The sequence below is a fragment of the Pinus tabuliformis genome, chromosome X (assembly GCF_031772625.1).
Source record: "Pinus tabuliformis cultivar Carrire ecotype Pingquan chromosome X, CPIR1, whole genome shotgun sequence".
Taxonomy (NCBI): domain Eukaryota; kingdom Viridiplantae; phylum Streptophyta; class Pinopsida; order Pinales; family Pinaceae; genus Pinus; species Pinus tabuliformis.
In genome coordinates this window covers 1,624,253,007-1,624,279,769 of record NC_142308.1, presented here as the reverse complement: position 1 = coordinate 1,624,279,769, position 26,763 = coordinate 1,624,253,007, and the positions used below count along the sequence as shown (strand labels likewise).

At 39.5% G+C, this 26,763-nt stretch overlaps 1 protein-coding gene across 2 annotated transcripts in view; it reads left to right on the top strand.

Moving 5' to 3' along the window:
- Positions 1-2,736: 2,736 nt before the first annotated feature.
- LOC149146258 (Tetratricopeptide repeat (TPR)-like superfamily protein) overlaps positions 2,737-26,763 on the top strand; it is a 381,927-nt gene continuing 357,900 nt past the window's right edge. Inside the window, exons 1-2 of one of the 2 annotated variants that reach the window (XM_089453142.1) lie at positions 2,737-3,707; positions 9,010-9,109. In XM_089453142.1, coding sequence (XP_089309268.1) covers positions 3,648-3,707; positions 9,010-9,109 — 160 coding nt within the window. In that variant the 5' untranslated portion in view covers positions 2,737-3,647. Of the gene's footprint in view, positions 3,708-9,009; positions 9,120-26,763 lie in introns of both variants that reach the window. The other variant, XM_089453143.1, reaches the window with a different exon arrangement.

The window sequence follows — 26,763 nt, the reverse complement described above, 5'->3', positions numbered from 1 at the left end:
CTTCGAATGAAATCAGACATCCCATGGGCTGCGTGAAGACGACCAAGAATGGACTCATATAGGCGCATAATAACGGTGAATAGGGTTGCAGAAATGCCAATATCTCTGATCTTTGGAGCAAGGCCTCCCTCGGAACAAAGTCAAAAGCTTTCCGAAAATCTACAAAACAACAGTAGACTTTCGAAGAGCGGTATTGTGCCTCCTCAATCACAGCGCGAAGAGTGAATATGTGGTCAATGGTCTAATGATCCAATCAAAAACTTGCTTGTCCCCTACCTCTGAGTTGTCTCTGCTCAAGGTCACTGGAGAGCTTCCTATGTAGAACAGTAGCATACAACTTCGAGAACGTGTGACCCACCATGATCGTTCTGTAGTTATTGGGATTTGAGCTGGAACCTGATTTGTGGATTGGATGGATGATGTGGTGTGCCCATGTCGGTGGAAAACCTTCACGGACTACATGGTTGAAGAGATCAACCAAGTAGCTAACCAAAGCACGAAAACCATGCTTAAAGAACTCTGCTTGGTAGCCTTCCTCATCGACTGCTTTGCTGCTATTCATCACCCAAATGGCCTCTCTAATATCTCTGTCTAAGAATAGATAACAAGAAGAGGGTGGGGAGGTAACATGAATTTGGGCCTGCCCAGGAATATCATAAAGGTTGGAAGTGTGAGAGAACATGGATGTAGGGTAGAGGTCAAGTGGAATAGGGGATCGTCGGGGAAGGATGGTATGCTAGAATTGTTTAGGGGAGTGGACAAGGAGAGCAAAAAGTTCTCGTCTTCTATGGGAGACAAAGAGTCGTTTCTTGTGACGAAGGAGATGACGATAAGAAGCTTTGAGTTCGGAGTAGGAGGGTTGAGAGTGGGTGAAAGCATATCGAAGTTCTGGATGTAGAGTCTTGCATTCATCATTGTACCATTTGTTCATGGGGCAAGATCCAACTTTAGGGGAGATGGAAGTGGAACGAGCAGAGTGGGGGAAGGATTTGAGTGCTGCTTCCCAAATGGTAGTTGAAAGACAGGTGTATTTAGTGGAAGCAGAGTCAAGCAAGGAGAACTGGGTTTTCGATGGGAGTATCTTGCGTAGGGTAGAGGAGAAAATGTCAGGGTCTCCTTCGTCAAATCGGAAGGTAGTTCGGGGTGGGCCCCGAGGGGAGGGATGGGGTGGAAGGGGAAGGTCAAACCAAAGAGAGAAGGAAATAAGTGCATGATCAGCAAGGGGGATGGGGGAGACGGAGAGATGGCGAATAAAAGGGAGCAAGTTATGGCTAGCGAGTACATAATCAACTACACTTGCACCCCCGCCATATGGTCAGCAAGTGAAAAAGCGAGAGTCTGGGAAACAGGGGAGACCATTTAGAATCAACAACTCCTGAGATTCCCCCAATTGCAATAGATGTTTACCATAAACTATAATGGGCCCTAAAGCATCATCTGACATCCGATGAAGCCCTATTGAATCTGGATCTATCCCCTGAGTACAAAATACATCCTCTGATTGGTCGTGGAGAGGGATCTGGAGATCTCTAGTGCGAGCATTGAAGTCACCTAGGAGGATGACTTCCCCAACAACATAGTACCGGGTGATGTCGGTGTACAAGTCTATAAAGGGATCCCCATTTGAGCCATTATGGACAACAAATGGTGAAGAGGCTAGGGGGAAGTAACAAACTGCAATGTAGATGTCCCTCAGAGGAGAGACTTTGACGCTAATCTGAATCCACATAAACCTGGCAAACTCATCTTCGGCTACCAAAGATACCCTGTTCCAGAGTGAGTCACTAGCCAAACAAGCAACTCCACCTGATCCTCTGACCCCTCCTGAGCTCCTCATCTCTTGCCTGCAAACTGAGATCCAATGGTAACCTGCAATATCTGGGAGGGGTCGAACAGGGCTCGCATGAGTCTCGGTCACGAAGAGGATGTCCATTGATTCGAGAGCATCATACAAGAGTCCCGACGATGACCAGAAAGATCCATTGCCATTCCAACAATAAATAGAAATGCCTGTACCCTGTTGCCTCCCCAAGTGGGCTTGTCATTTGGAACCTCCAGTTTGGGGTTTCCACCCGGGTGGGAAGGAGTCCCGAATGATTGCCTGAAGATTCCTGATAACCGCCCATTTCCTTGCCTGTCATGCTGCCATAACTTGTTCTTTGGATTGTTTAAGTTCCACAACTTGTGCTCGAGTGAGGTCCTCGTCCAAGAAAATCTTGTTGGGAAGAGAAAACAACTTCCGCTTAGCCCTGAGGGCGCAGAGTCGATTAGATGCAGTCCAAACCCTGAGGAAGAGAGTGGAGTCGTAGCCTAGCCAAGCTCTGTCCAAAGCTATATCAGGGAGCCTATTATGCGCCTATATAACTTTATATAGAGTTCTCAAGCTCAATATAAAATTCTCATCCACGCGGTGACCAAAACATCAACCCCATTTCCTTCTTTGTTGTTTTAGTCATAAAATAATTATGTAGTTATATATTTTCCTTGGATAATATTTTGTTTTACTCTCAATTTTTAGCTTTTAACCTTTTTCTGTTTGTTCATTCACTATTCTTAGTCTACTTGAAGAAAGAAAGAGGGAGGTTATGTCTATCCTTTTTAATTTAAAATCCCAAAACGCTATGTTCCTTTTTTAATTTAAAATCTCAAAACGCTATGTTCCTTTACGCCTCTGGGTGCAAATACTAATTTTATCCATGATTATTTATCCACTTCATGAGATTAACGGTGCAAGATTGCTAATATTTAGCGAAGGAAACAGCCGAACAGTGACGAATTACCCAATCACGAAAAAGGCAAACTCATAACCAGCTCAAGGAACAGAATACACCCTAAACAGATTTCAAAATCCATGTATCCTATGCCACAGCTCAGGTGTTCAGTTGACTCTTCCCGGGTAGCAGAGTGGATATTCATATGAAAGAAGAAAGAGTACCCACCCTTTATCGCATGACGAACGAAATAAAGAGCAGAGTAGTAAATAGTCAATGTAGATGCCAGTATATAGATTGTTGCAGTAGTGCTCGGTGCCTTTCAGAAGGAAAGAAAGAAAGAGCAGAGCAAGTCGTAATGTGGAATGCCAGTCAAGTCAGTACTGAATCAGTGCTTGTCAAGAGGCGATAAAGGAAGAGCAGAGCAGAATAAGCAGTAATGTGGGATGCCCGGAGAAGAAGTATCGAATCAGTGCCCTTCAAAAGGGAAATTAGGATTTGTTCGTCAAGCTGCTCTTCACGATGTGCAGATCACCTCAAGCTTAGTCTAGTTTCGTTAAAGAAAAGCAAGTCGTTATGTGGAATGCCAGTCAAGGAAGTACTGAATCAGTGCTTGTCAAGAGGCGATAAAGAAAGAGCAGAGCAGAATAAGCAGTAATGTGGAATGCCAGGAGAAGAAGTATCGAATCAGTGCCCTTCAAAAGGGAACTTAGGATTTGTTCGTCAAGCTGCTCTTCACGATGTGCAGATCACCTCAACCTTAGTTTAGTTTCGTTAAAGACGACAATTAAGTTCCAAGGTCCGGAGATTCTTTCATGATCTATATATGTGTGTGTGACGGAGACAAGATGCACTTGATATGGAGCGCTTAAAAAATTCCTGTGAAAGACACCACAAGCACAGGGTTCAGGGTTTTGTACGTGCAAGAAGAGCATAATGTGGCGAAGAGGGGTTTCATGCAAAATGCGATGGCTATGGATTCGATTCCCATCAAAGGTCAGCTATTATCATACTCTCTCCATTTCTTCTTCTCAATCGTTTCCCTTTTGTCTACCATGGAAATAAACTCGTAAAGCCCTAGAAATCGATAATTTCAATAGCTGGCTTATTCTCAGTATATAACATATATATGTAAAATACATCCTCTACTATTAATCTTGGATGATACGAAGATATATATTAGGATTGGGCATTTATAGCAAATGACTAACTATGAAATTTTGGCAAGTGGCAAATTTCATTTCTGAAAAAAATTCACTAATGAATAACAGTGGTGCTACAGGAGTATATAAAGCTGACATGCTGCTTATCAATAGGTATTCTGGCAAATATCATTGCAAGCGATGGAGATCTATAAGCTGACATGCTGTTTGTCCGTAGGTCTTCTGACAGACATCATTATAAGTGATAGGATAAGAGTGTTTTTAAAGAGCATACTTTAAGAACCTCAACCATTGGCCTGAACACATCAAGCACTGCAGGCGGTCTCTTTTCAAGGGCAACACGGCACTTGAATGTTGAACCATTAATCAAGGCGGTCTCTTTTCAAAGGCAACGCGGCACTTGAATGTGGAACCACTAATCAAAAGCACTTTCGTTAGGCTAAACTTCTACGAAAGGGTTCACTGTTCTATCAAAATCACTGACGACCTGCACCTGATTTTAACGGCTTATCCATGCATATAGGGAATTGAACATAGGTGGTTGGCTTGACAAGCCACATTGTTTACTGCTGAACCATCGCACCATAAACAATGCGAGGTTGAGCCCGAAAACATTCTAAAGTCTTTGCCATCTGTCAAATGGTGCAAATCTGGTGCCATTTTAAGTTGGAGACAATTAATAGTATGAGACCGTGCATTTAGTATTCTAAGTTGCTTTCAGATGACAGTTTGTCCTAAAATATACTTTCCGGAACAATACAAGCTTGAAGTTTGAACCCAAAACATTCTAAAGCCTTTGGCATCTGTCAATAGTTCCATTTCTGGTAACATTTCTCAGTATATAGACATAGGTATGTAAAAAACTCTCAACTATTGATCTTGGATGATACGAAGGCACTAGTCATAGTGGTGTTGATCAAACCTCATTGTTCAATAAATTTATCCTTCTTTCTTAATTCTTAGATGTTTAGGGTTAGGGTTAGGGTTTATGTGAAATATTGCTAAAAAGTAATTTATTTTATGATGTGTCATTGCTCTTAAAGTATGAAATGCATTAAATAATATTATAATTATATAAAGGCAAAATATTGCGTTCTTTTGCATGTTAAACCCAACCTTTAGTACTGATGTCATCATTCTTTTCCTGTATTATGCATGTTTCAGCCACAGAAACTCCTTTGCAAACCCTAATTTCTTAGTATCTAATTGAAGGTCTTGTCGCTTGTTGACTTATCATTGGAAGACCTTTTCTTCCAGGTGTTATATGACATTGCTTGTCTCATCATTGAAAATATGTAAAACCATAACTTATAACAGCCCTATAATTGGTCTATGAATAGAGTACTTGAACTTTGGAAAGATTACCTAGGCCTTCTCGACCTCATCGGTACTCCATCCCAATCTTTAGACCTCATCCAATCACTTTTTTTTTTTTTTTTTACAACATGGTGAATCGGTAACTGCCTGGCCTAATCTAAGGGAGACCCAGGATCAGACCTCATCCAATCACCTTGTGCCATTCTTATTGAATATCCTTTAGGTGATATTTTAGGGAAGCCTCTCTTGTGATTGAATTCCACTAAATAGTTGGAGAAAGGCTGCTGAGGTGACAGTGGCAGCCGATTTCTTGCTGCCCTAAGGTCTGGATCAGCTTAGTGAGGCTTTGTGCTAGGCCTGCTAGATTTTGCGGAACCCTTCTTATGTTCAAAATATTGGGAAAGGGTAGGGTAAGTAGAGAACCTCATATCATCTATAAGGCTTATATACCCAATGGGATTATCATATCTTCACATCCATTCCTACTAAAAAGGTCCTCAGGTGTGGATGCTCAATGTATGTAGCTCATCATATTAGATAAAATTTAGGATATCTTGGACGGCTGCCCATTTAGAGTGCAAAAGTATATAGTTACACAAATACAAGAGGGACAACATGCTCTTCCATTCTTCTCTGTCACGATCAGTGTTTTACGAAACGGCCGAGTTGAAACCGAAACGGCCGTTTCGGACCGTTTCAATAGCCAGCTCAATGACCCGGCCCATGACCCGGCTCGGCTGACCGAGTCAGCTATGACTCGGCCGAGTCATCCAATGACTCGGCCGAGTCATAGCTGACTCGGTCAACCCGGCCGGGTCCGTATTGACTCGGCCAAACAGTGGTCTGCAATCTTGCCTCCTGTAACAGATCTTCTCTGAGTTCGTACCTGTGCTTTCAAATCGGCTCTGTGACTTAAAATTCAGAACTGTGGTTTGAGGAACGTATGACATTCGCACCTGTTGTTGGAGATACTACTTGAAGTCCTGTTGAGCAACTTGTAAAAATCCTATTGGGCAGTTTTTGAAGCCATCATTGAAGAGTTGCTTTTGTGCATCGCACCTATTGTTGGAGACACTTCTGAAGTGCTATTGAGCAGCTTGTAAAGTGCTTATTGTGCAGACCTTGAAGCCATCGTTGAAGAGTTGCTTTTGTGCAGTGTTGGAGCAGACTTAAGACCTGCAACTCTAATTGAAGCAGATTAAGTAGCAGATCTGGTGTATACTGTATCTTTGGAGCAAAACTTTTGAATCCTGTTGAAGGTATAACAGAGCATTGGAAGTAGATCTGAGACACTTGTTGAAGATTGTTAAAGACATTCCTTGGAACATTTGAAATATTCCCATAGAACTGTTGAAGACCTCTTGATGACTTATGGAAGCAGCTTGAAGAAAACCTGTTGTACAGGCTATTGAAGACACCTTCGGAGCGGCATTGTTGAAGCCCTGATGAAGTAGCTTTAAAGAAGATTGTTTGTGCAGACATGAAGAGTCCTGGAGATATATAGAAGACCTTGATGAACTAGCCCCTGAAGCATTTTGTAGACTATTTGAGGCATTTGTTGAAGGCTTGAAGCAGAACTTGGATTTATTTTCAGGACTTGTTGAAGAAGATATTGGAAGTCCTGAAGCAGCACTAAAACCATCTTGAAGCAGAGGGTTGCAGCCCTAGAGGATTGTAGTCCTAGAGGATTGCAGCCCTAGAGGATTACTATTGCCATTGGGTACCATTTTGATATAATGGATTGGTTCATGAGCCTACTTTGATCATATGTTGTCTTCCATGTATATTATAATGTTGTGTGTTTGGAAACTTGAATGAAAATATTTAAAATTATGTTTAAAATATTTAAAATTATGTTTTTTTATAAAAAAAATAAATATTTAATGTATTTTTTACAACGACCGAGTCATTGAAATCGAGCCCGCCGAGTCATTACCGAGTCCGAGTCCGAGTCGGAGTCGATCCTCGGCCGAGTCCGAGTTGTAAAACATTGGTCACGATCCCATAAGTGCCTCCAATGAAAAGACCTCTCCTTGATTAGCTTTTTGAGATGGAGTCTAACAATATGAGATGTAGCTGAATTTTGATTTTTCCATGACCATACTGATTTGTTGGCAGTATTCCGAACCTCCTCCTACCCATCCCACTAGTAGGAGAGATATCAAGTCAACCTTTTCCAAGTGTCCTACATTCGTATGCCAAAATGTTTCACAATTGGTCATTCTTTGTAAACCCTTAATATTGTGCTTCAATTATTTGAAGTGTTTTTAAGAGGAAACAACCCTTAAATTAGAGATTTAACATGTGATAAGCTAGCATTATTGCACTTGTAAGACTAGCAAAGAAATAAACTCCATGGTGAAGGCAGGTTTGAACATGTCTTTGTGGCAAGCATGAGCATTAGAGGGAAGGTAAAACTTTTGCCAAGAAAGGGACAAGAAAAGAACTCAAATTAGAGGGAATTTCAAGAACAGAGATTTAATGAATGGTAAATTTAGTCTAGGTAGCCAAGGAAAGTGGTCTTATCATGGAAAACTTGACCATTTTGGGAAGGACTGCAAAAGGAAATAGGCATGATTTTTCTCACTTAGAATTTATAAAGCAATTGAGGAATGATGTTGGAAGGTGAGTATTACAACAATGTGATAGTGGAGAAAAAAGAGAGGCTATGGAATCTTTATTACTTCACTATTTGCCAAAAATATATCTAAAGAGGCATGCTAGATAGACTCAGGTGTGACATTGCACAAGGCACATAAAGAGGAGTGGCTTGCATCATTGCATGATAATTAAAGTCAAGTACAGATGATAGCTTTATGAGATAACAAGGTAAATATATTCAAAGGCCGAGGAACAATACCGTTCAAGATGCCTAATGGAAGTGTCAATTATAAGCATGATGTTTTATATATACTACTACTAAAGAAGAACATGTTAGTGAGTCAAATGGCGAAACACCGTCTCAAGATTGAGTTTAATGAAGTCAAGTATTTTTTAAAGGACAAGGGGAACCACTACAAAGTGTTTAAAGGTGTTAAAGAAGCCAGTCTTCATAGATTTATTGTTGTAGCATTAGGACATCAAGCATTAGTGGTTGAAAGTAGCTGCAAAAATCAAACATGGCACCAAAGGTATGGACATCTTAAGATTTACTAGCAATGTCTTGTACTTTCGAAGAAACTTGATATGGCACATTAGTTCCATCCAGTTTAATAGAAAAAAGGTGTTTGTGAAGCTTGGAAGTGCCTCTATGGAGGTATGCAGGTGCCTCCTCAATGAAAACTAATTTGGCACGGGATTATCTACCCTTGTTGGGTGATAGTGAGAAAAATATTAGTTGCTCAATGCAATTCTGATTAGATGCTCCTTAATGACATTGAGGAACTCAAATTTTCAAATGGAATGCCCAGCTTTGACCTTTCATTGACATTAAAAGTCCAGTAACCCTAGTAAAGCCTCCATTTTTCTGTGTTATTTTTCAACATTCTAGGATACTTTACATAACAAAGTCTTTATGAAAAGAATATTTCTTTGTCTTTGATGGTCTAATGGATGTGGCTTTATGGCATAATGCTTGTAATGTTCAAAGTTCAAACAACTGTGTGTTTTGCCATATGTTCAACCATGCTATGCCTATGTTGAATTGATTTCATGTTTGTGTCTTGCATCTTGGAGCTAGAACACTGTCAATTATGAAATATATTAAATGCTTCTTTAGCTGAGTACGAAATGTTGATTATTTTCCCATTATTGGTTTCTTGGAAGTTGCCATGGTTTATTCTATTTTGCTGTCTTAGTACGTTGTTTTGAATTTGCAGGGGCTGGGTTGTCCTGCTATACAATTTCAGTCATCAATTTCACCTAGTGCTTCTCAAGGCTTGATTACTGATGCCTTCACTTCTCGGCAATGGAGAACAGGTGAAAGCTGGTACCTTAAAATTTTTAAACTCTTTAAACCAAACTATTTGATAAATTCTTTAAGTTAGTTATTGTGTTAATTTGAGCACTTGTACTCGAGTACATTAATATTATAATAGTATAACTATAACTTCAATTAAATAATAAGAAGATTTCAGGGGTTCAGTTATATTTAAACGAGATACTAGAAGAAAACAGTGGAAAAATAAAATCTAATCGTTTTTCAATCACAAAGAAATATATTAACTAGAAATGTAAGTCGAATCTACTTTCTTGGGAGCTAGAAGAACGAAATGTATATTAAGGAACACACGTGCACATATAATCACATCTATGCTATTGGATTCCGTTTCCTCTTAAATTCTGATGGACTCATATGTAGGATTTATACAACCGGAATATAACTTAAATATGTCTAGGATCCATATCTATATTAGACATGGGACGGACCTGTATGCAATTTTTGTAAGTGTTATGGTTGGTATGAATTGCATTCTGTATCTAAATAAAAAATGGAGAAAAGAACTTATTCATAAAGTGAAATTTATTTATAAATTAATATAGAAGTCCTTGTTTCATAGAAAATTTGCAAGGTTTTGAGACGTGCATGTCTTCTTGAAGGGCAAGTTTGGTGGTTTGGAGGGCAGTTTTGAGGAAGAATTCATCTTGGCTTGATTTCTTCATCTCCCAATTGATTTTTCTTGATGGTTGGCTGAATTTTGATCATTTGGGAGTTGTTTTTCCTTCATAATGGGTTGAATTTATTATTTGTGGGTTAATTTGTTTGTTGAAATTTTCTATTTGTGGGTCGGTTGCTGTTTAAAATATTCACACACACGTGGGTCGATATGTGCTGAGAAATTAAATGATGCATTTCGTTGATTGCAGGAACATGTGTTGAATACATATGCATATAGGAGATGCCATGGGATTTATTTTCCTCCAGGAATTCTACTTATAACTATCAGAAAACATTATACAGACTCAGAGAATAATATGTACAAGTATAAATATGAATATACAGTCACTCTGGCAGCATTAATTTGCTTTCTGGGTTTTAGCAGGCCTGTGATATTACAAAGGGAGGTGTTGCTGAAATTGGGTCACTTTGGAGATCTAGAGCACCTGAAAGCAACCATATATTGTACCCTTTGTAAAACCACAATTCTACCACCATTGTAACTTCACAAAACCATTTTTCATCCCTTTATTCATAAGGGACTCCATCATCTTGTTGATTTGTTTAGCTTGGGAGGTACTCTGGGTACTAGGTTTGGGAGAAATTGACCCACATGGGCTTTGTGGGCAAGTGTAGCCAAGCAGTGGGTTTTGCACCCAAAGTTGTGGGTGCGAAACCAAGAGGAGATTTTGATGGTTTGTTCATTGAGGGCATGTGGGGCACCCTTAAAGGGCTAAGGGTCACCTAAGGCATCGATGATGTGGCATTGGTTGAATGAAAATAATTTGTCTTATTTTTTATGGGGTTTAAGCATTTGTTTGGGTCAGCTTGGAGTTATGTGATGACCCTTGGTGGCTAAGGGAAACCTACCAATAACTATATAAATAGAAGACAAGTAGACTTGATTCAATACACATCACAAGTTCACTCATCAAAGAAGAGAACAATCTGAGATAGTCACAGACCTCTAAAGGAGTCATGCTGGGAAGTAAAGAAGGACAAGCTGGAGTTTCTTTTCTATTTTCTGGGCTGGCCAAGTTAGGGAGTTTGTTGGACGAATGTTTGGGCATGATTTCTGTGCATATGATTGCAGTTTGCTTCTGTGATTAGGGTCAAATTAGATCTGTTGCATCAGGGAGGGCCGAGTCCCTTGATCAGCTGAACAATGACGTGGTTAAGTGCTGGTATGAGGGTCGAATTCCCTTATGATAATGCACGGGAGAACTAGGCCATAGAAGGGAGGTTACACACAACAATTAGAGATCTGTCAGGCCAAATTAGCACTGTCCTGAAGCAGTCCCAGAATCCCTAAAGGAGGGCCGAAAATCTCAGGGTTATACTTGCATAGGGCCGAGAAGTTCAGACCCATGGTGGGAGTCATGAAAAGGTGTGTAGATTGTTCCTTTTGTTGATGAATGATAAGGTGATGTAGTCTAGTTTAGACAATGAGAATAACAACCCTAGTTACAGTGGTACTGTGTGTTAACCATTGTTAAGTGGACTGTTATACGTGCCCTAAGATCATTCACTTTATAGTGTTTTAAAGGATTGGTAGAGGGCTGTTTGGTGTGCCCTAAGTATTTTGGACAGGAGGTAGACTTGTCACGACTCACAATAAGTGGGCTGTACATTGTACCCTAAGAATTGACCTTTTGGGAGCAACAAAAGAGCTTTAAGAGGGCAGTGTATTGAGCCCTAGTTCAGTGATTTACATTGGGTGAAATCAATGATAAGAGGGAAACCTCCAAGCCCTAAGTCTGGTTATCTTTGGAGCAACAGAGAGACTAGAAGAGGGCAGTTGTGAAGACCCTAAGAGTTGTCATTCTTGGTGGAGCAGGAGAGCAGCTAGTGGGCAGACTTGTATGAGGCAATGTTCAATCACTCTTGGAGCAGCAGGAGGGTTGATATTGGCAGTTCGAGTAGCTGGAGATGCAAGCTTTCTGAAGTGGCAGAAGTTGTAGTGATCCAGAAGGGAAGGCAAAGTACTCGATAGAAGTGTTCAAGGTACGTGGACTGTAGAACGCTACATCAACAAGTCAGTCAAGTGTACTTTGTTCAAGGAAGGATTGGTCATCATAGTTGTTGATACCAAGCCCTAGTTGTGTCTTATATTAGGGCTGATTGAAAGGGCCATAATCCCTGATACAAGAGCCCTAAGATTGTTGTATTAAAGTTTGTAATATAACAAGTTGTGAAAAATTGTCTTGTGTACTAGTTGATTCACTGCTATTTGTTTTCCGCTGTGTAAAGTACTTTTGTTGTGGCACTTGAGTGTGTTTGTGATCATGATCTTAGACTCACTTTATTCTTAAGTTCCGTGGAAAAATCAACATATCTCATCAAAAGTATTGTAATCTCTTGGGAGCTAGGAGAGTTTCCTAGGCATCCTCCCTACCTAGTGGGGGGATCTCTTGCGGTTGTCTTGTTTGTCTTGTGTACTAGTTGATTAACTGCTATTTGTTTTCTGCTGTGTAAAGTGCTTTTGTTGTGGCATTTGAGTGTGTTTGTGATCGTGATCTTAGACTCAAACTTGATTCTTAAGTTCCGTGGAAAAATCAACCCATCTCATCAAAAGCATTGTAATCTCTTGGGAGCTAGGAGAGTTTCCTATGCATCCCCCCTGCCTAGTGGGGATCTCTTGTGGTTGTCTTGTCTCTTTCTCTTCATGATGTGATTTCACTGGGATAAAATTAACCATTATATTAGTTTAAATTCACAACACATTAGATTAGTCTAACTTCATTTCATTTGATTAGTTTAATTAGATAACATTGGATTAGTCTTATTTCATTTTGTTAGATTAGTTCCAGTTTCTTGTAAAGTAACGAACCCCATCGAACTCTTTTGTGCTCACACAATGTTGCAGGAACCACCCCTCGTGGAGATGGAGGCGGATTTGCGTCTTGGACGGATTCGCCACCAATCCTCATTAGGCGTGACTGTGGATATGAAAATTGGATCCACGGTTCCGCCTTTTTTTCGCGGATCCTGCCAAAAAGGAACCTCCGTGACCCAATCCGCATTTTCGAAAAGGATCGACCACAGATCATGAGTGGATCCGGGAGAAGGCAGATGGTTTTGCAGAGCAAACATTGTATAATTTTTTTGCATTTGACTTGGGTTTAGGTAGGGTTTAGGTGAGTTAGGGAAAAGAGAGGATGAGGTTAAAAGACATTTCCCCCTCTTTTTCTCATTCTTGCATCTTTTGAGAACTTGGAGAAGAGAGGAGATACCTAGCTTTTGAGATCAGGTTTGTTAGAGGTTTGAGGAGAGCTTGTAGGAGTGAAGGAGTAAAGAAGGGCTGCCATATACAAGAGCTAAACAGGGAAGTGCAAACCCCAAACTCCCTCATTTTTTTGTCATTCTTGTTTGTATATTTCTCCTTTTCCTACTTTTTCCCATTCTTTCTTCTTGCTCATTTTATTGCAGGTTGTCCATTTATATTTATGTTCCAAAATGGTGTTCATTTATTATATGTATCATTCCACTTTTGGTTTTAATGATGGTGTTTGGGAGTAGAAATAGAAGGTAAGAAGAAGAAGATGATAATGGTCCCCATATGAGTGACCTAATGTATGATGAGGAGGAAGGGTTTGAAGAGGAAGGAGACGAAGATGACATTGAAATGCAAGGGGGAAAAGTTGCATTGACACCGTTGTGGAATTATGTAACAAAACTTGAGGGGGGAAGAGGTGGTAGAAGCTACAAGTTTTTGTGCCCTCATGATTGTCATGGAGGGAAACCTTATAGTGGTTCATATATCCATGTGAGGTGGCATTTTTGTGGGGTGTTGGACAATGATGAAAAAAATGGTCCCATAGGGATATCAATTTGCCCTAATGCTTCAGTGAAATAAAGAAGAAAATACATCCAAATAGAGGAGGTTGCACAAAAGATAAGCAAGAAACAAAAAACTCATTTTGAATCAAGTGGAACTGCAACCTTTAGATGTGGTAGCTCATCTACTCACGATGCTTCTGCAACTTCTGAAACTAGAAGAACAATAGCAAATTTCTTGAATGTTTTTGGGAGGGATGATGTTGATGGGAAGGCGGTTTGGTTTCTTTGTGCTTGCGGTGTACCTTCAATGTGCTTCACTCTCCCCATTGGCATGATATGGTTAAGTGTTATGAACAAAGTTTATAAACACGACATAATACTCAAAAGATTTGAAATATATAAATATCCATTATAAGACAATAATATATTTATGTAAGAAACGTACATAAGATATGAGATATGATTTGAGTACAACTGAGGGTCCTATTTATATACCTAGATAGATGCCCATTCACTAAGGGTCATGTCCTTAGAGACATGACTCTTCTATACTAATTATTAGTTAATTATTTATTATTTATGATTGTTAATATATATATATATATATATATATATATATATATATATATATATTGCCTTCCTCTTTAGAAAGCTTTGTCCTCAAAGCTTATTGTTGAAAAGGCATGTCATTTGTTTCTTTGTCTTGTAATCTACTCACATCTTTTAGAATTTTCCGATTTGTCATTTTCGATGACACAAGATGATAAGATCTTTTGAGTGACAAACAAATTTGTCAAACTAAGAAGGGGATCTAACCATCCTAAATCAATCCTCCGTAGAATCTTGTAGTTACTGGAAACATGTGATGAATTTAAAACAATGCGAAACACGCATATAGATTTCAATGAATGAATTGAATTAGGTTACATGAGCAAATGAAGCTCAATAAGTAATACAAAGATATTTACAGAAATAGAAACAACCAGTTTCTTCTAAGAAACTGCTAAAAAGATAAAAATAGAAATAGCTAATAAGAATGAGCATTAAACACTGAATAGCATTATTATAATACCCTCTCTTAATGCTCAATCTATTTACAACACCGATAGGCCCTATGAATTTTACAAACTTGTCAGGACCAAGAGGTTTAGTGAAGATGTCGACGGGCTGCTCTGTTGTGGGAACATATCGCAACTGAACGGATCCGTCTTCAACAAGCTGGCGAATGTAGTGACAATGGGTTTCTACATGCTTTGTTCGTTCATGAAAGACTGGATTCTTGGCAAGTTTGAGCACTCCCCGATTATCACAAAACAAGGGAGTAGGACCTGTCTGGAAAACATGCATATCCGCAAACATACATCGAAGCCAAATTGCCTCACACGATGCCTTAACTGCTCCCCGATACTCTGCTTCTGTTGAGGAGAGAGCCACTGCCTGCAACTAGTAACAGAAGATGTATGCATAGGACCACAAATATCAACATGAATTAACTGGAGTACTTTAGATATGGGCCAAGATTCTCCATCCTTGAATGAAGACCGATGTTGCTTGCCAGCTTGACAGGCGCCGCATACTCCCAACTGCTGAGTCTGAATATCAGGTAACCCTGACACAAGTCCCTCCAGAGAGAGCTAAGAGAGATACTGCATGTTTAGATGCCCATATCGCTTATGCCATAGAGTGCTGATGGGAGAAACACGAGCTGCTAGAGCTACTTCTGGAGAATATCCAGTGTCAAGAAGCCTGTATAGACCATGATCCTCTAGGCCAACAACAACTGTAAGACTAGTGTCCCTGTCGATAATGGAGCATTTGTGCGCACTGAACACTACATCAAGCTGAGGAGAGTTCCTCATAATTTGGCTGATAGACAGCATATTAATTTCCATACCAGGAACATAGTACCCATTCAGGAAGAAGAGTGTGCGCTCACCAGACTGGATCTGAACTGTACCTTTGCCAACCACTATGTACTCTTCACCTCCGCCGAATACTGCTGAATCACTGAAAGATGAGAAGTCAATAAACCAGTTATGCCTGTGAGAGAAATGGCGTGATGCACCAGAGTCAATGTACCAGGCTGAAGAAGGAACATGATCTGAAGACCTTTTAGCCATAAAGACGTAAAAGGAAGATTCTGTCTGCTCGGAATATTCTGCAACATTTGCTGTTTGATGGGGCCCTCCCTGTTTCTTCTGTTCAGAAGCAATCTTTTGTCGGCAATCTTTCTTCATGTGGCTGAATTTGTGACAGTAATTACACTGCACATTTTTCTTCCTAGCAGGATCAGAAAACTGAGAAGAACCTTTTTGCTGAAAGGACTGATATTTGGTAGCAAAAGTATTTTCTGAGGAGGTTGATGAGGCACCACTACCAAACTGTTGTTTCCAACGATCTTGCTGCATGGGTTTGGTGCATAACTCCGGAAACTTTAGATCAACATTAGTGGAGGTAATGTTGAGTGTTTCTATGAAGTGCTCATAAGATTTTGGGAGACTTTTCAGAGTGATGATTACCATATCTTCTTCCTCCATGGTTCGACCAATAGCTTCGAGCTAATCTTGAATGTCTTTAATCTTGTTAAGATGTTCTTGTAAAGACATATGTTCGTCCATCATGATGGAGAACAGCTGATTCTTCAGAAAGAAAGCTTTGCTTTTGTCGGATGTCTCATGCAGTTCCTTCAAATGTTGCTAGATCTCGGCGACTGTCTTGCGAGAAGGAATCTGCAGTAACTGATCATCAGTCACAGAGAGCTTGAGAAGCATAATGACCTCTTTATTTCGATCATCAAACTTATCTTGATTGGTGCCAACTGTACCAGAACGAAGCTCTTTGTTCAAAACGAGCTGATCAAGACGCTTATATTAAAAAATGATCAACATTCTCTGTTTCCAGATGTTATAATTTGTGCCATTAAAGCGCTGACTGCCTTCCAACATTAGATTGGTTAGTGAGGCCATCTGCACATTTTCCAAGACATAGAAAACACCAAAGAGATTCGTCACAGATTTCAATGCAGAGGCCGGTTGATCCGAACTTAATCTGACCGGTGCTGTTTAATATAAAATAGAACCAGAAATCGTTCTAAGAAGCGATTTCAAAAAAAAATATAGAAAACGATCTTTTACCAAAAATGAGTACCCACAACGCAATAGTCTCTTTCACACATCCGCTTTCATGCCTAGCGACACAAGATTTACCTACAAATTTGGCACTGTGCGTGAAGAAATTGCAGATTGCACCCGGTCAAAGTAATACGGCCCACCTAAAGCACCTGCAAACACACTCAGCCGAATCTTAACAATGGCACCTGGCTCTTGACTGACGGACGTTGATCGTTCACAGATAAACGACGAGGCAAGGATATCGAATACCCGTTTGCGAGGTGGTTAACAGAGCCGAATGAGTCCCCTGGAAATCGTATTTGGACTGATAAATTCGCACAGAATAGATGCCTGCGTTTTGCGAATTGTGGGCGTCAACTTTTCTGGCGATTCCGTCGTCCTTAGCTAGCTCGAATACCGCCCGTAGCAAACACCGCGGGATTCAAAAAAAAAAAACAGGTTCCGGAAAAAAATATTAATATTTCCTCTGGTGGCTCGAGCTCTTAATCTCTCGACGCCCGCGCCATTGATTTCCTTGCTAAAAAAAAATTCGTGGATCCCCCGTGCCTGAACTGCCGAAAGAAAAAAACGGTAAGATTTCCACTACGACGTTGACTCCCAACTGGATAAGGAATTATTATGCAGAGAACAACGACGTGATGCTTTCGAATGTGCTTAAGAAACCCAAGCACTCAACAATGGCCAATGAGATGTAGCCACGTCAGTCTAATAGTCGAAACCAGAACTTTTAAACACAAAGGAAGTTGTAATTACGCAAATTACACCAAAACGCGTTGGCGTACATCATTTTAACCCAGTCCATAAAAAACAAAAGAGCTGTTCGGCGTCTACAAATAGATCCACAGGCTACAACAACAGCAACAGCAAATGGTGATGGTAGATTGTGACGCCCGAAAAAAATACCTAAGCTCTGATACCATAAAACAATGCGAAACACGCATATAGATTTCAATGAATGAATTGAATTAGGTTACATGAGCAAATGAAGCTCAATAAGTAATACAGAGATATTTACAGAAATAGAAACATCAAGTTTCTATTAAGAAATAGAAACAACCAGTTTCTTCTAAGAAACTGCTAAAAAGATAAAAATAGAAACAACGAATAAGAATGAGCATTAAACACTGAATAGCATTATTCTAATAGAATTTTTATTGTAAGACTGGATTGTGTAGACATCAATATTCTTTGGAACATAAGTCTATTGTTTTTGTTCTGAGTGATACAAATACGCGGATTGATTATGTTGTATCCTCTTGTGATTCGGATGTCGATAAGGAGTTCTTGTGGTTTGATTTTTCCTTATCTTGCGTGTGACAACTTCCTGATTTACTTCAAGTATTGTTGTTGTTGAGTTGGTTACAAAATCTTCATTTGGATTTTTCATCGTTTGAACTGCAACATCGAAATATGTTTTTACTTCATCTGGCTTGTCATCTTCTTGAGTTGTGATATTCACTAAATCGATATTCGTTCCTTTTTCTTCAACTTGAATTTCTACATTTGAAGATTTCGATGCTTCCTTCTCAATAAGCTGTTGTACCTTGTTTTCCAACGACTTCTTGTCCTTCTTAAGTTTCTTAATTTGCATCCTGTAATTTTTCACTATGGTCCTTAAGTCGAGAAGCTTCTTCATTTTTGTCAGTGGTGATTTTGTCAACGTCCCTTTGCATCTTTTGTATCACTTTTTTACCTTCTTGAAGGATTACTTTTGAGATATTTTGTATGTTTTCTGGTGTTACTAAATCTGATTTCAATGTAATGTCCTGTAGTGTTATTTTTTTCTTCCTGTAGGAAAAAGTTAAAAATTTCTTCTTTGTATTTAGGATGAAGGATCCTAATGTTTCCATCCAAGGTGAACCCAAAATAATGTCACCTTGACCGTTCCATAGGACTTGAACAAAGAATTGCAATATAAATTTATAATCCCTAATGTTTATTTGTGAATCGATTATTTCATATTGTTTTTTGTCCAAGAAGTCTAATTTTCAATTATATTTGACTTAGGATTTACCAATTGGTTTGCAATTTTAGGGTTGATATAATTTTTATTTTCGGTGGGAGAGATAGAAATAGTATTATCTTTTCCTGCTAGAGTTCTCTTAATTCTAAATAGCATTGAAGCATAGTTATATATAGTTTCTAAAAATATTTTTGAATTGGACTCATTCTTTTTTTTTTTTTTCAGGGATTGATCCCATTCTAAATTTAATTCCTTTATTTTTTATATTTTTAATCTTTTTTATATATTCTTTTATCAAGGAATATAATTTTTTATGTTTTTTTTTTACACCATTTTTTTTTAAAATTCCTCTTTGGTCAATTATTACCTCTTCTTTTATAGTAAGACCTTCACTAAAACATAATCACTCTTTGGCTTGTTGGGTGTTTTTCTTATACACTCTAACAATATAATTTTGAATCGATTAAATCTTGCAATCGATTAGACCTTGCCAAATTTTTTTTGTCTGATAGTTGAATTAATTAAATATTTTTTTTCTTCGATATGTGTTATGAGGAGTTGTGCCAATACGTAGGAATAGTGGTAACGAATCTTCCCAAGCTTAACCGGGATCACAGATTAAATGGTTGGATTCAAATGAATGTTGGTGGTGTGAAGAGTTGTACTGTGGATGCTACACAATGATTGGCGACAAACAAATAGGATTGAAAATGCAGGGCGGTAGAGGGCAAGGTTGGCAACTTGGGCGTACGAATTCCTTAGCGGTAGTGGTAGACTGTGCATGACTGAAATGCAATGACTATGCGAGATGCATTCGGTTGAGAGAGAGAACTAGTAGCGATGATTGCAGACAACAAGTGTGGCAACAACGAATGCCCGGTCGTGGTTGCGACTATGGGGACTTTGGCTCTACTTAATAAGTTTAATGGTTCGTTGGATATAGTTTCCTTTGAACCGACTGATGTTCAAGACAAGAGTGGGTTTGACAATTTGGATGGAATTGTGCATCAGACGTTGGTGGAAAGCAGCGACATGTAGGAAATTAACGTGGTGGCGACCAAACTGCTGCATGATTTTTTTTTAATTAAATTTTTTATATGATTTTTTGTTTGTTGTTTGTTTGTTTGCTTCTTCTTTGTTTGTTTGTTGTTGTTGCAACGGTGTAGTGCAATGCAGGGTAGTGGCGGTAGAAGGCACAACATGGATGGTGGCCTAGCTAATGGTAGCGGCTGCTCGGGTTGTGTACGACTGTTGGCGACCTGTTGGACTGTGAATTGCAGCTGTAGCGAGGAACGACGACGACGTCAAGGCTCGGTCGACTGTTGTTTTATTTATTTATAATATTTTTTTTTTTCTTTTAATTTTTTTAATATATAGTTTATATAATATATAACTTATTTTATAATTTTTTTTTTAAACTTTGTTTTTTCTTTTATAATTTTTTTTTTCTTTTTTTAATGGCCAAGGGCCTGACGACAAAATGGAGACTCTCCAAAATTGTGTAGCAAAAACACTTCGATCACAATGACAACAAGGTTGACAAAGAGTTGATGGCCAAAAGCCAGATCAGATTGGCTCTGTGCAGCGGTTGAGCGACCAGAGGATCAAACAACTCTGATAACAATGCACTGACTGCATCAATTGCCTCTCTAGTACTGACTACATCAATTTCCTCTTTGGTACTGACTACATCAACTGCCACTGATAACTCACAGGGATTGACTTCAAGATGATCCTAGCCCTTGATTAAGTTTTAATCTTGGTCATTGGTGCTCCAACAGAGAATTATATGAAGAAGTCGATGAGCACTTGGAGAATACACTTCAACAATTCGATTTCTTTGGCAGATTGATTTTTGGAGAGTAACAACAGTTGCCGGAGAGCCAGAGATCGAAGCAGAGACAGTAACGGGTGGGGATAGTGAGGCTGGAGGAAGTTTTCCAGATCCAGCGAGTACATTTGCAGAGAGGCCGAGATTTCTCTAGGAGGTTGCGCAATGCAAAGCCTCAAGAAGGTAGTTCGATTTGCTGAAGAGGGCAAACGTTTTCAGTTCTTGAGGTCGAGAAGGAGTCCCAAAGTGCCAAAGAGACGTTTTTCCCAGCTAGTAGCAGGCAGGACGACTAAACTAGCAGTTAGTTCGGGCAACAGTTACAACAGGCAGCATCAGGTTGACGCAGAGCCTGTGCAGGCCCAGTTGCAAGCTTGCTTTTCGGAGGCAGTCCAGTGTCGGATTTGCCCGGAGTGAGGGTAATTTCCCTCTAGTATTTTTGCCAGTATTTTCTCTGCATGATTCCAGATTTTGGCATCCAGATTATTGTACTCAAAATTTCTCACTGTTGCATAATAATAAAAATCCTCAACTACTGCACCGGTTTTCCCAAGTTGGGGTTTTTTCCGGGGACTTTCGTCCAAAAATAACAATGTCATATTTTTATGTGTGAGTGCTAGATTTTCTTAGTTTCTAGTGCTATTTTTCTTCTGCAATATTTATTTGTGAAAATCACAGTGCGAATTATTTGGTATTTGCTGTAGCAAATTGCAAATAAATTAACAACGAGGAACATAATTTCTAGTTGCTGTGATAGATGAAATTTTCACATGGTATCAGAGCGTGAGTGATCAACTAGGAAGCTTAGAAGCGGAGAAGAGAATTTAGCTGCTCAGAGGGAGCAACAAGCCGAAATTCGTAGAGGCAGCATAATGCTTAAACAGGCAGGCCAAATTGCTGGTCAAGAATTCTATTTTCAGTTGCAAGGTTGTAGAAAAGTCGAGTTGCCCGGGTTAGTGATTCCAACAGTGAGAGGGGTCAACAATACTTAGATTTTTGCTGAGCAGATTCCTTGGTTGGATATAGAGGGTTTTGCAGCAGCAGAACCAACGTTTGGTGGAAGAGAAAAGCACACATAGCAAAGGGAAAATTTCTCTCAAGGAACTTCGAGTCTCAGAAGTTTGATTTCTCCAGGTAGATTGGCAGTAACAACTAGCAGATTTGCGCATTCCAGGAGGGAGTGCAAGTAGCAGAGCAACAGGGAAGCAGAGGGAAAGAGGGAGTTTTCGACAAATTTAGAGATGGCCATAATAGGGCTTTAGAGATTAGGATAGGTTAGATGGAGCTTCCAACTATATCATCTGGAAGGCTAGGATGTCCTTCCTTCTAGATGAATATGGCCTGAAAGCCTACATAGATAATGTGGTGGAAGTTCCCCAGGATGTGGATCAACTCAAAGAATACAGGAAGGAGATGGCAAGGGCGAAGTGGTTGATCTTGGATGGAGTCCGAGATCATATAGTCTCACATTTGGTAGACAAAGGTACAACCAGAGAAATGTGGGTAGCTCTCTCCACGCTATATCAAGGTACTTCTGAGCAACGAAAGATGTTCTTGGAAGAAAAGTTGAGATGCATAAGGATGCAAAAGGGAGAAGGCATAAATCCCTTCCTCACCAGGATTCAAGAGGTTCGAGATCAACTTGTAGCTGTTGGAGCAACACCTCAACCATCAGAGCTAGTGCGATTGGCACTAAACAATGTCTTGGAGGATTGGCAAGTGTTTGTCCAAAGTATGGGCGTAGACACTTTGCCAAGATGTGACAGGATGTGGGTTGATTTGCAATAGGGGGAGTTGAGGCGAGCTTTGTTAAAGAGTTCCATCAATGGTAGCAGTAATAGTGGATCAAAGGGTGTGAAGGATGAGGAGAATGTGGCCCTATAATCTAAGGGTCCCAATCAAAGGCAAGGGGAACAAAAGAAGAAGAAGAAGGACCTATCTAAGGTCAAGTACTTCAGGTGTGGTGAGTTTGGCCACTATAGTACCCAATGTCTTCTCATGATGAAGGACAAGCAGGAGAAGCAGGACTAGGCGATAACACATGCTAAGACAGCCAGGTTGTCCTCTAGGTTGGAGGAAGAATTTGCGATATTCGCAAATGTACCTCCAGGGGTGAGGTGGGAGACTTGGTGTTGTAGCCCAAGAGAGCTACAAATATTGGGCACAGTCCTTGAGGAGTACACCTCATGGATCATTACTTGGCTACGGGGGGCCCACAATATTCAGTAGCAGGATGGATCAATGGCAGTTGATGTAGTTAGTACCAGAGTGACAGTTGCAGACTAGTAGTAGTCAGATGCTGAGGAGCGCAATGCAGTGTTAACAACAGAGTAAGTGGCTTAGTGCAGAGTTGGCAGCAGTGTAGAGTCTTCAGTGACAGTGCAAATGCTAGTAGCAGTCAGAGACTCGGGAGATAGATGCATCATACTGAACACAGATGATTCAGTATTTTGGATGCTTCTTAGTTGCAGTAGTTGCAGTTGCAACAACAACAAATGAGAGGTAGTTGCAGTGTAGATGCAGAGTTGGCAGCAATATGGCAGTGTGACAGTGTCAACAACAACACAAATGTAACATCAGAGTTGCGTAGTGGTTGGTGGGCAGTATGGCTAGACATTAGCAGCGGGACAGAGGAGGTGATATGGAGACAGGGTGTTTTGGCAAAATGTGTAGCACTAGAGAGAATACAGTCCTTGCTAAGAGGGAGCGTTAGTTTCTGTAGCATTGGATGTGTTCTAGCCACGCAATTTGGTGGAGAGGCTAGAATACATGAGATCTCCAAAACCCATAAATCATTTCTGGAAATTCCACCTGAAGATGACTTAATTAGATTATTAGCCTATTTTTTAATGTTTCCTAAGTCTAAACTTAGGAAAATTGGTTAATTAATCTGAATTAATTAAGTCAAGGTGAGAATAGTCTAGAAACTCACACGGATTGGCTTCAAGATGATCCTAGCCCTTGATTAAATTTTAATTTTGGCCGTTGGTGCTCCAACAGAGGATTATAAGAAGAAGTCGATGGGCACTTGGAGAATATACTTCAATAGTTCGATTTCTAGAGAGCAGCAACAGTTGTTGGAGAGCCAGAGATCGAAGCAAAGACAATGAGGGGTAGGGACAGTGAGGCTGGAGGAAGTTTTCTAGATCCAGCGAGTACATTTGCAGAGAGGGCGAGATTTCTCCAGGAGGCTGCGTAGAGGCAGCACAGAGTCTTAAGAAGGTAGTTCAATTTGTTGAAGAGGGCAGATGTTTTTAGTTCTAGAGGCTGGGAAGGAGTCTCAAAGTGCCAGAGAGACGTTTTCCTAGCTAGCAGCAGGGAAGATGGCTAGACTAGCAGTTAGTTCAAGCAACAGTTGCAACAGGCAACATCAGGTTGATGCAGAGCCTATGGAGGCCTAGTTGGATGACTTGCTTTTTACAGGCAGTCCAGTGCCAGATTTGCTTGGAGTGAGGGTGATTTCCCTCTAGTATTTTTGCCAGTATTTTCTCTGTAGAATTGCAAGATTTTGACATCCAGATTATTGCACTCAGAATTTCTCACTACTGCATAATAATAAAAACCCTCAATTGCTATGCTGGTTTTCCCAAGTTGGGTTTTTCCGGGGACTTCTGTCCAAAAATAACAGTCATATTTTTATGTGTGTGCTAGATTTTCTTAGTTTCCAGCTCTATTTTTTTCCGTAGTATTTATTTGTGAAAATCATAGTGTGAATTATTTGGTATTTGCCATAACAAACTGCAAATCAATTGTTAAATAAATTAACAATGAGGAAAATAATTTCCAGTTGCTGTGATAGATGAAATTTTTAACTTATATTATATGCGTAAAATTTTGGTACTTTCTACCTTCTATTATCTATGATATGCTTAAAAATTTGATGTATGTTTGTAATTGCTAGAATCTAGATGGTTGATGCTCGAATAATTAATCATTGATGTACAATGGATGCCATATCTATCTTGATTTATGTACAAAAATGCATGTTTTCATATCTTCTACAACTACTTTGGTATTTTGGATGCTTTTTTTTGAATATATAACATATATATATACACGCTTTCAAGACACTTCGCTTCCGACGCTTCGCTTCCAAGAAACTTCCCTGGTCATCCTCGCTTCGTGCAACATCGTGCTCGCACCATTGCAAGCTTGCCTTGATCCTTACACGTAACTTGAAAGAGTTTGTGGGTGACTTAATCTAATTGGGAAAACCACTTCTATTCTCCTTATTGTGAAATTAGGCTAGGGTCTTGTTTCCCTTAGTGTTGGATCTCCTTGCGACGAGCTGACTTGTGAAACTAGGGAAGCACACGAAGCCTTAGCTTCCTCCAGTTGAATCTCCTTGCAAATTTCCTTAATCCAACGAGGATAAGGGTAGAAGAGGAAACACACCTTAGTTAGATTTACTTTACTGCAATCACACATCTCATATTGTGGAATCATACAGATTACCACAAGTCCGTCAACTTACATTCATCAATTAATCTAAATCCAAGTGAAATCTAACTTAACTAAAACGTACCAAGAACATTCCACAACATTTTCTTTTACAACATTTGTATTATAATAACTCTTAGGATTTACTTTATAGCACTCTGTACTTGGTTATTTTTCATTGCCACATTTACTTTCAAGCACATTTACTTTTGGCATTTTCATTTCCAAGTATAAGCATTTTTATTTTCAAGCAATTATCTCTTACTGTGAGCATTTACTTTCACAAGTACTCTTTATTTGGCACTAGTCTCCATTTGCTATATCATTTGCTTAAGAGTATTTCATTCATTTGGTTATTATTGTTACATCTCTTGCTTATGGATGGTTATATGTGCTTATGATTATTTCATTTACTTGTGAAGTCATTTACATGCTTTAAAGTGATATGTTGTAATTTATCTTGTTGATGTGTTCTTGTGTAATTCATTAACTCCTATATATTTCTTGTTTAACTTAGTTTAATCAAGCCTTAGTTTTCTTTCTCATAGGGACTACCCCCTTTGGCTTCGCTAGGAGTTAGCCTAGACAGAGGAGTTGAGAATTGAGTGACAACTGTTCAACTTGAGACTTGCTCCCAAGGCCACACCAAGTGGATTAAAGATTTTCTCCATGTTAGCCCAGGTGTGGATTAGGTGGCAACAAGTACCAAACTGGTAACAACTGGTCCCTAGAACGTTTCAACGAGCAAGTTTGACCAACAATAGTTGCTGACTGGCTGAGTTTTAAAACTATTATGTAATCTTAACCTTCAATCACTTTGGAGATTAGGGTTAATTGATTCAGTCATAACTCAAAATTATAAAAGGCAAGACTAGGTGAAGTAGAAAGGCACAAAAGAGATATCAAGTGATTGAGTTACAAAGGATAGTGATTAAAGAAAAACTCAACAAGGGTGACAATGGATTTTCATCCAGTGTTCAGGTTGAGGAGGAAAGGAAATAGTGCATTAGTGAAGAAAAGCTAGTACCAAAAATTTGTGTGGAATCCATACAACAGGGAGACCTTACAGGTTTTATGGGCACCAAATTGCAGGGTCGTACGAGTAGGAGCGACAACAGGCATCTGTGGGCTGTACGTGCTAGTTCAACACAGTGTGGGCTGTGCACAGTCCATATGGCACAAGTACAACAATGCTAGGCATGAGCAAGCTGCATTTGTCACGTGGGTACAACAACAACAGAGCAACAGGAGGCTGTACAGGGGAGGGCTTGCCCATACAACCAACAAAGGTGTAGATGAGGTCTTTAGGGCTGATAAGCTAGGTTTTAACTGTTGTATATTTTCCAATATTTTATCTGTGGGCCATTTACCCAGGGAGGGAGTCTTTGTATGTTTTGATAATTATTTTAATGAAAAGCAGATTTGAAGGGCATAAATATTTTGCATGCATTTGTATAGATTGGTTTATGTGCTTTTGTTGAAAATTTTATTTTTACCAGTAAAAAATCCTAGTAGTGCATTTTATTCAATAAGCTTTGATGTAAATTAATTTTCAGCAAGGAAATTATTTGCCTAAGTGCCTTGGTTAGGAAATTTAACATTCTGCCTTTTAGATGAAGACTTTACATATTGTTGAAAACATAGTCCATATTATCTCGTTTGATGTAATCCAATGTTGAAAAGTCTTTCTTGTATATGGCTCAAATTCCCTAGTCATATATGTCAGGCCAGGAGTAACTCCACGAATCTAATTGATCTTTTCATTAAGATATAACATGGATATATACATGGAGAGGGAGACTATTGGTTTTCATCTCCCAATGTCTCTTCATC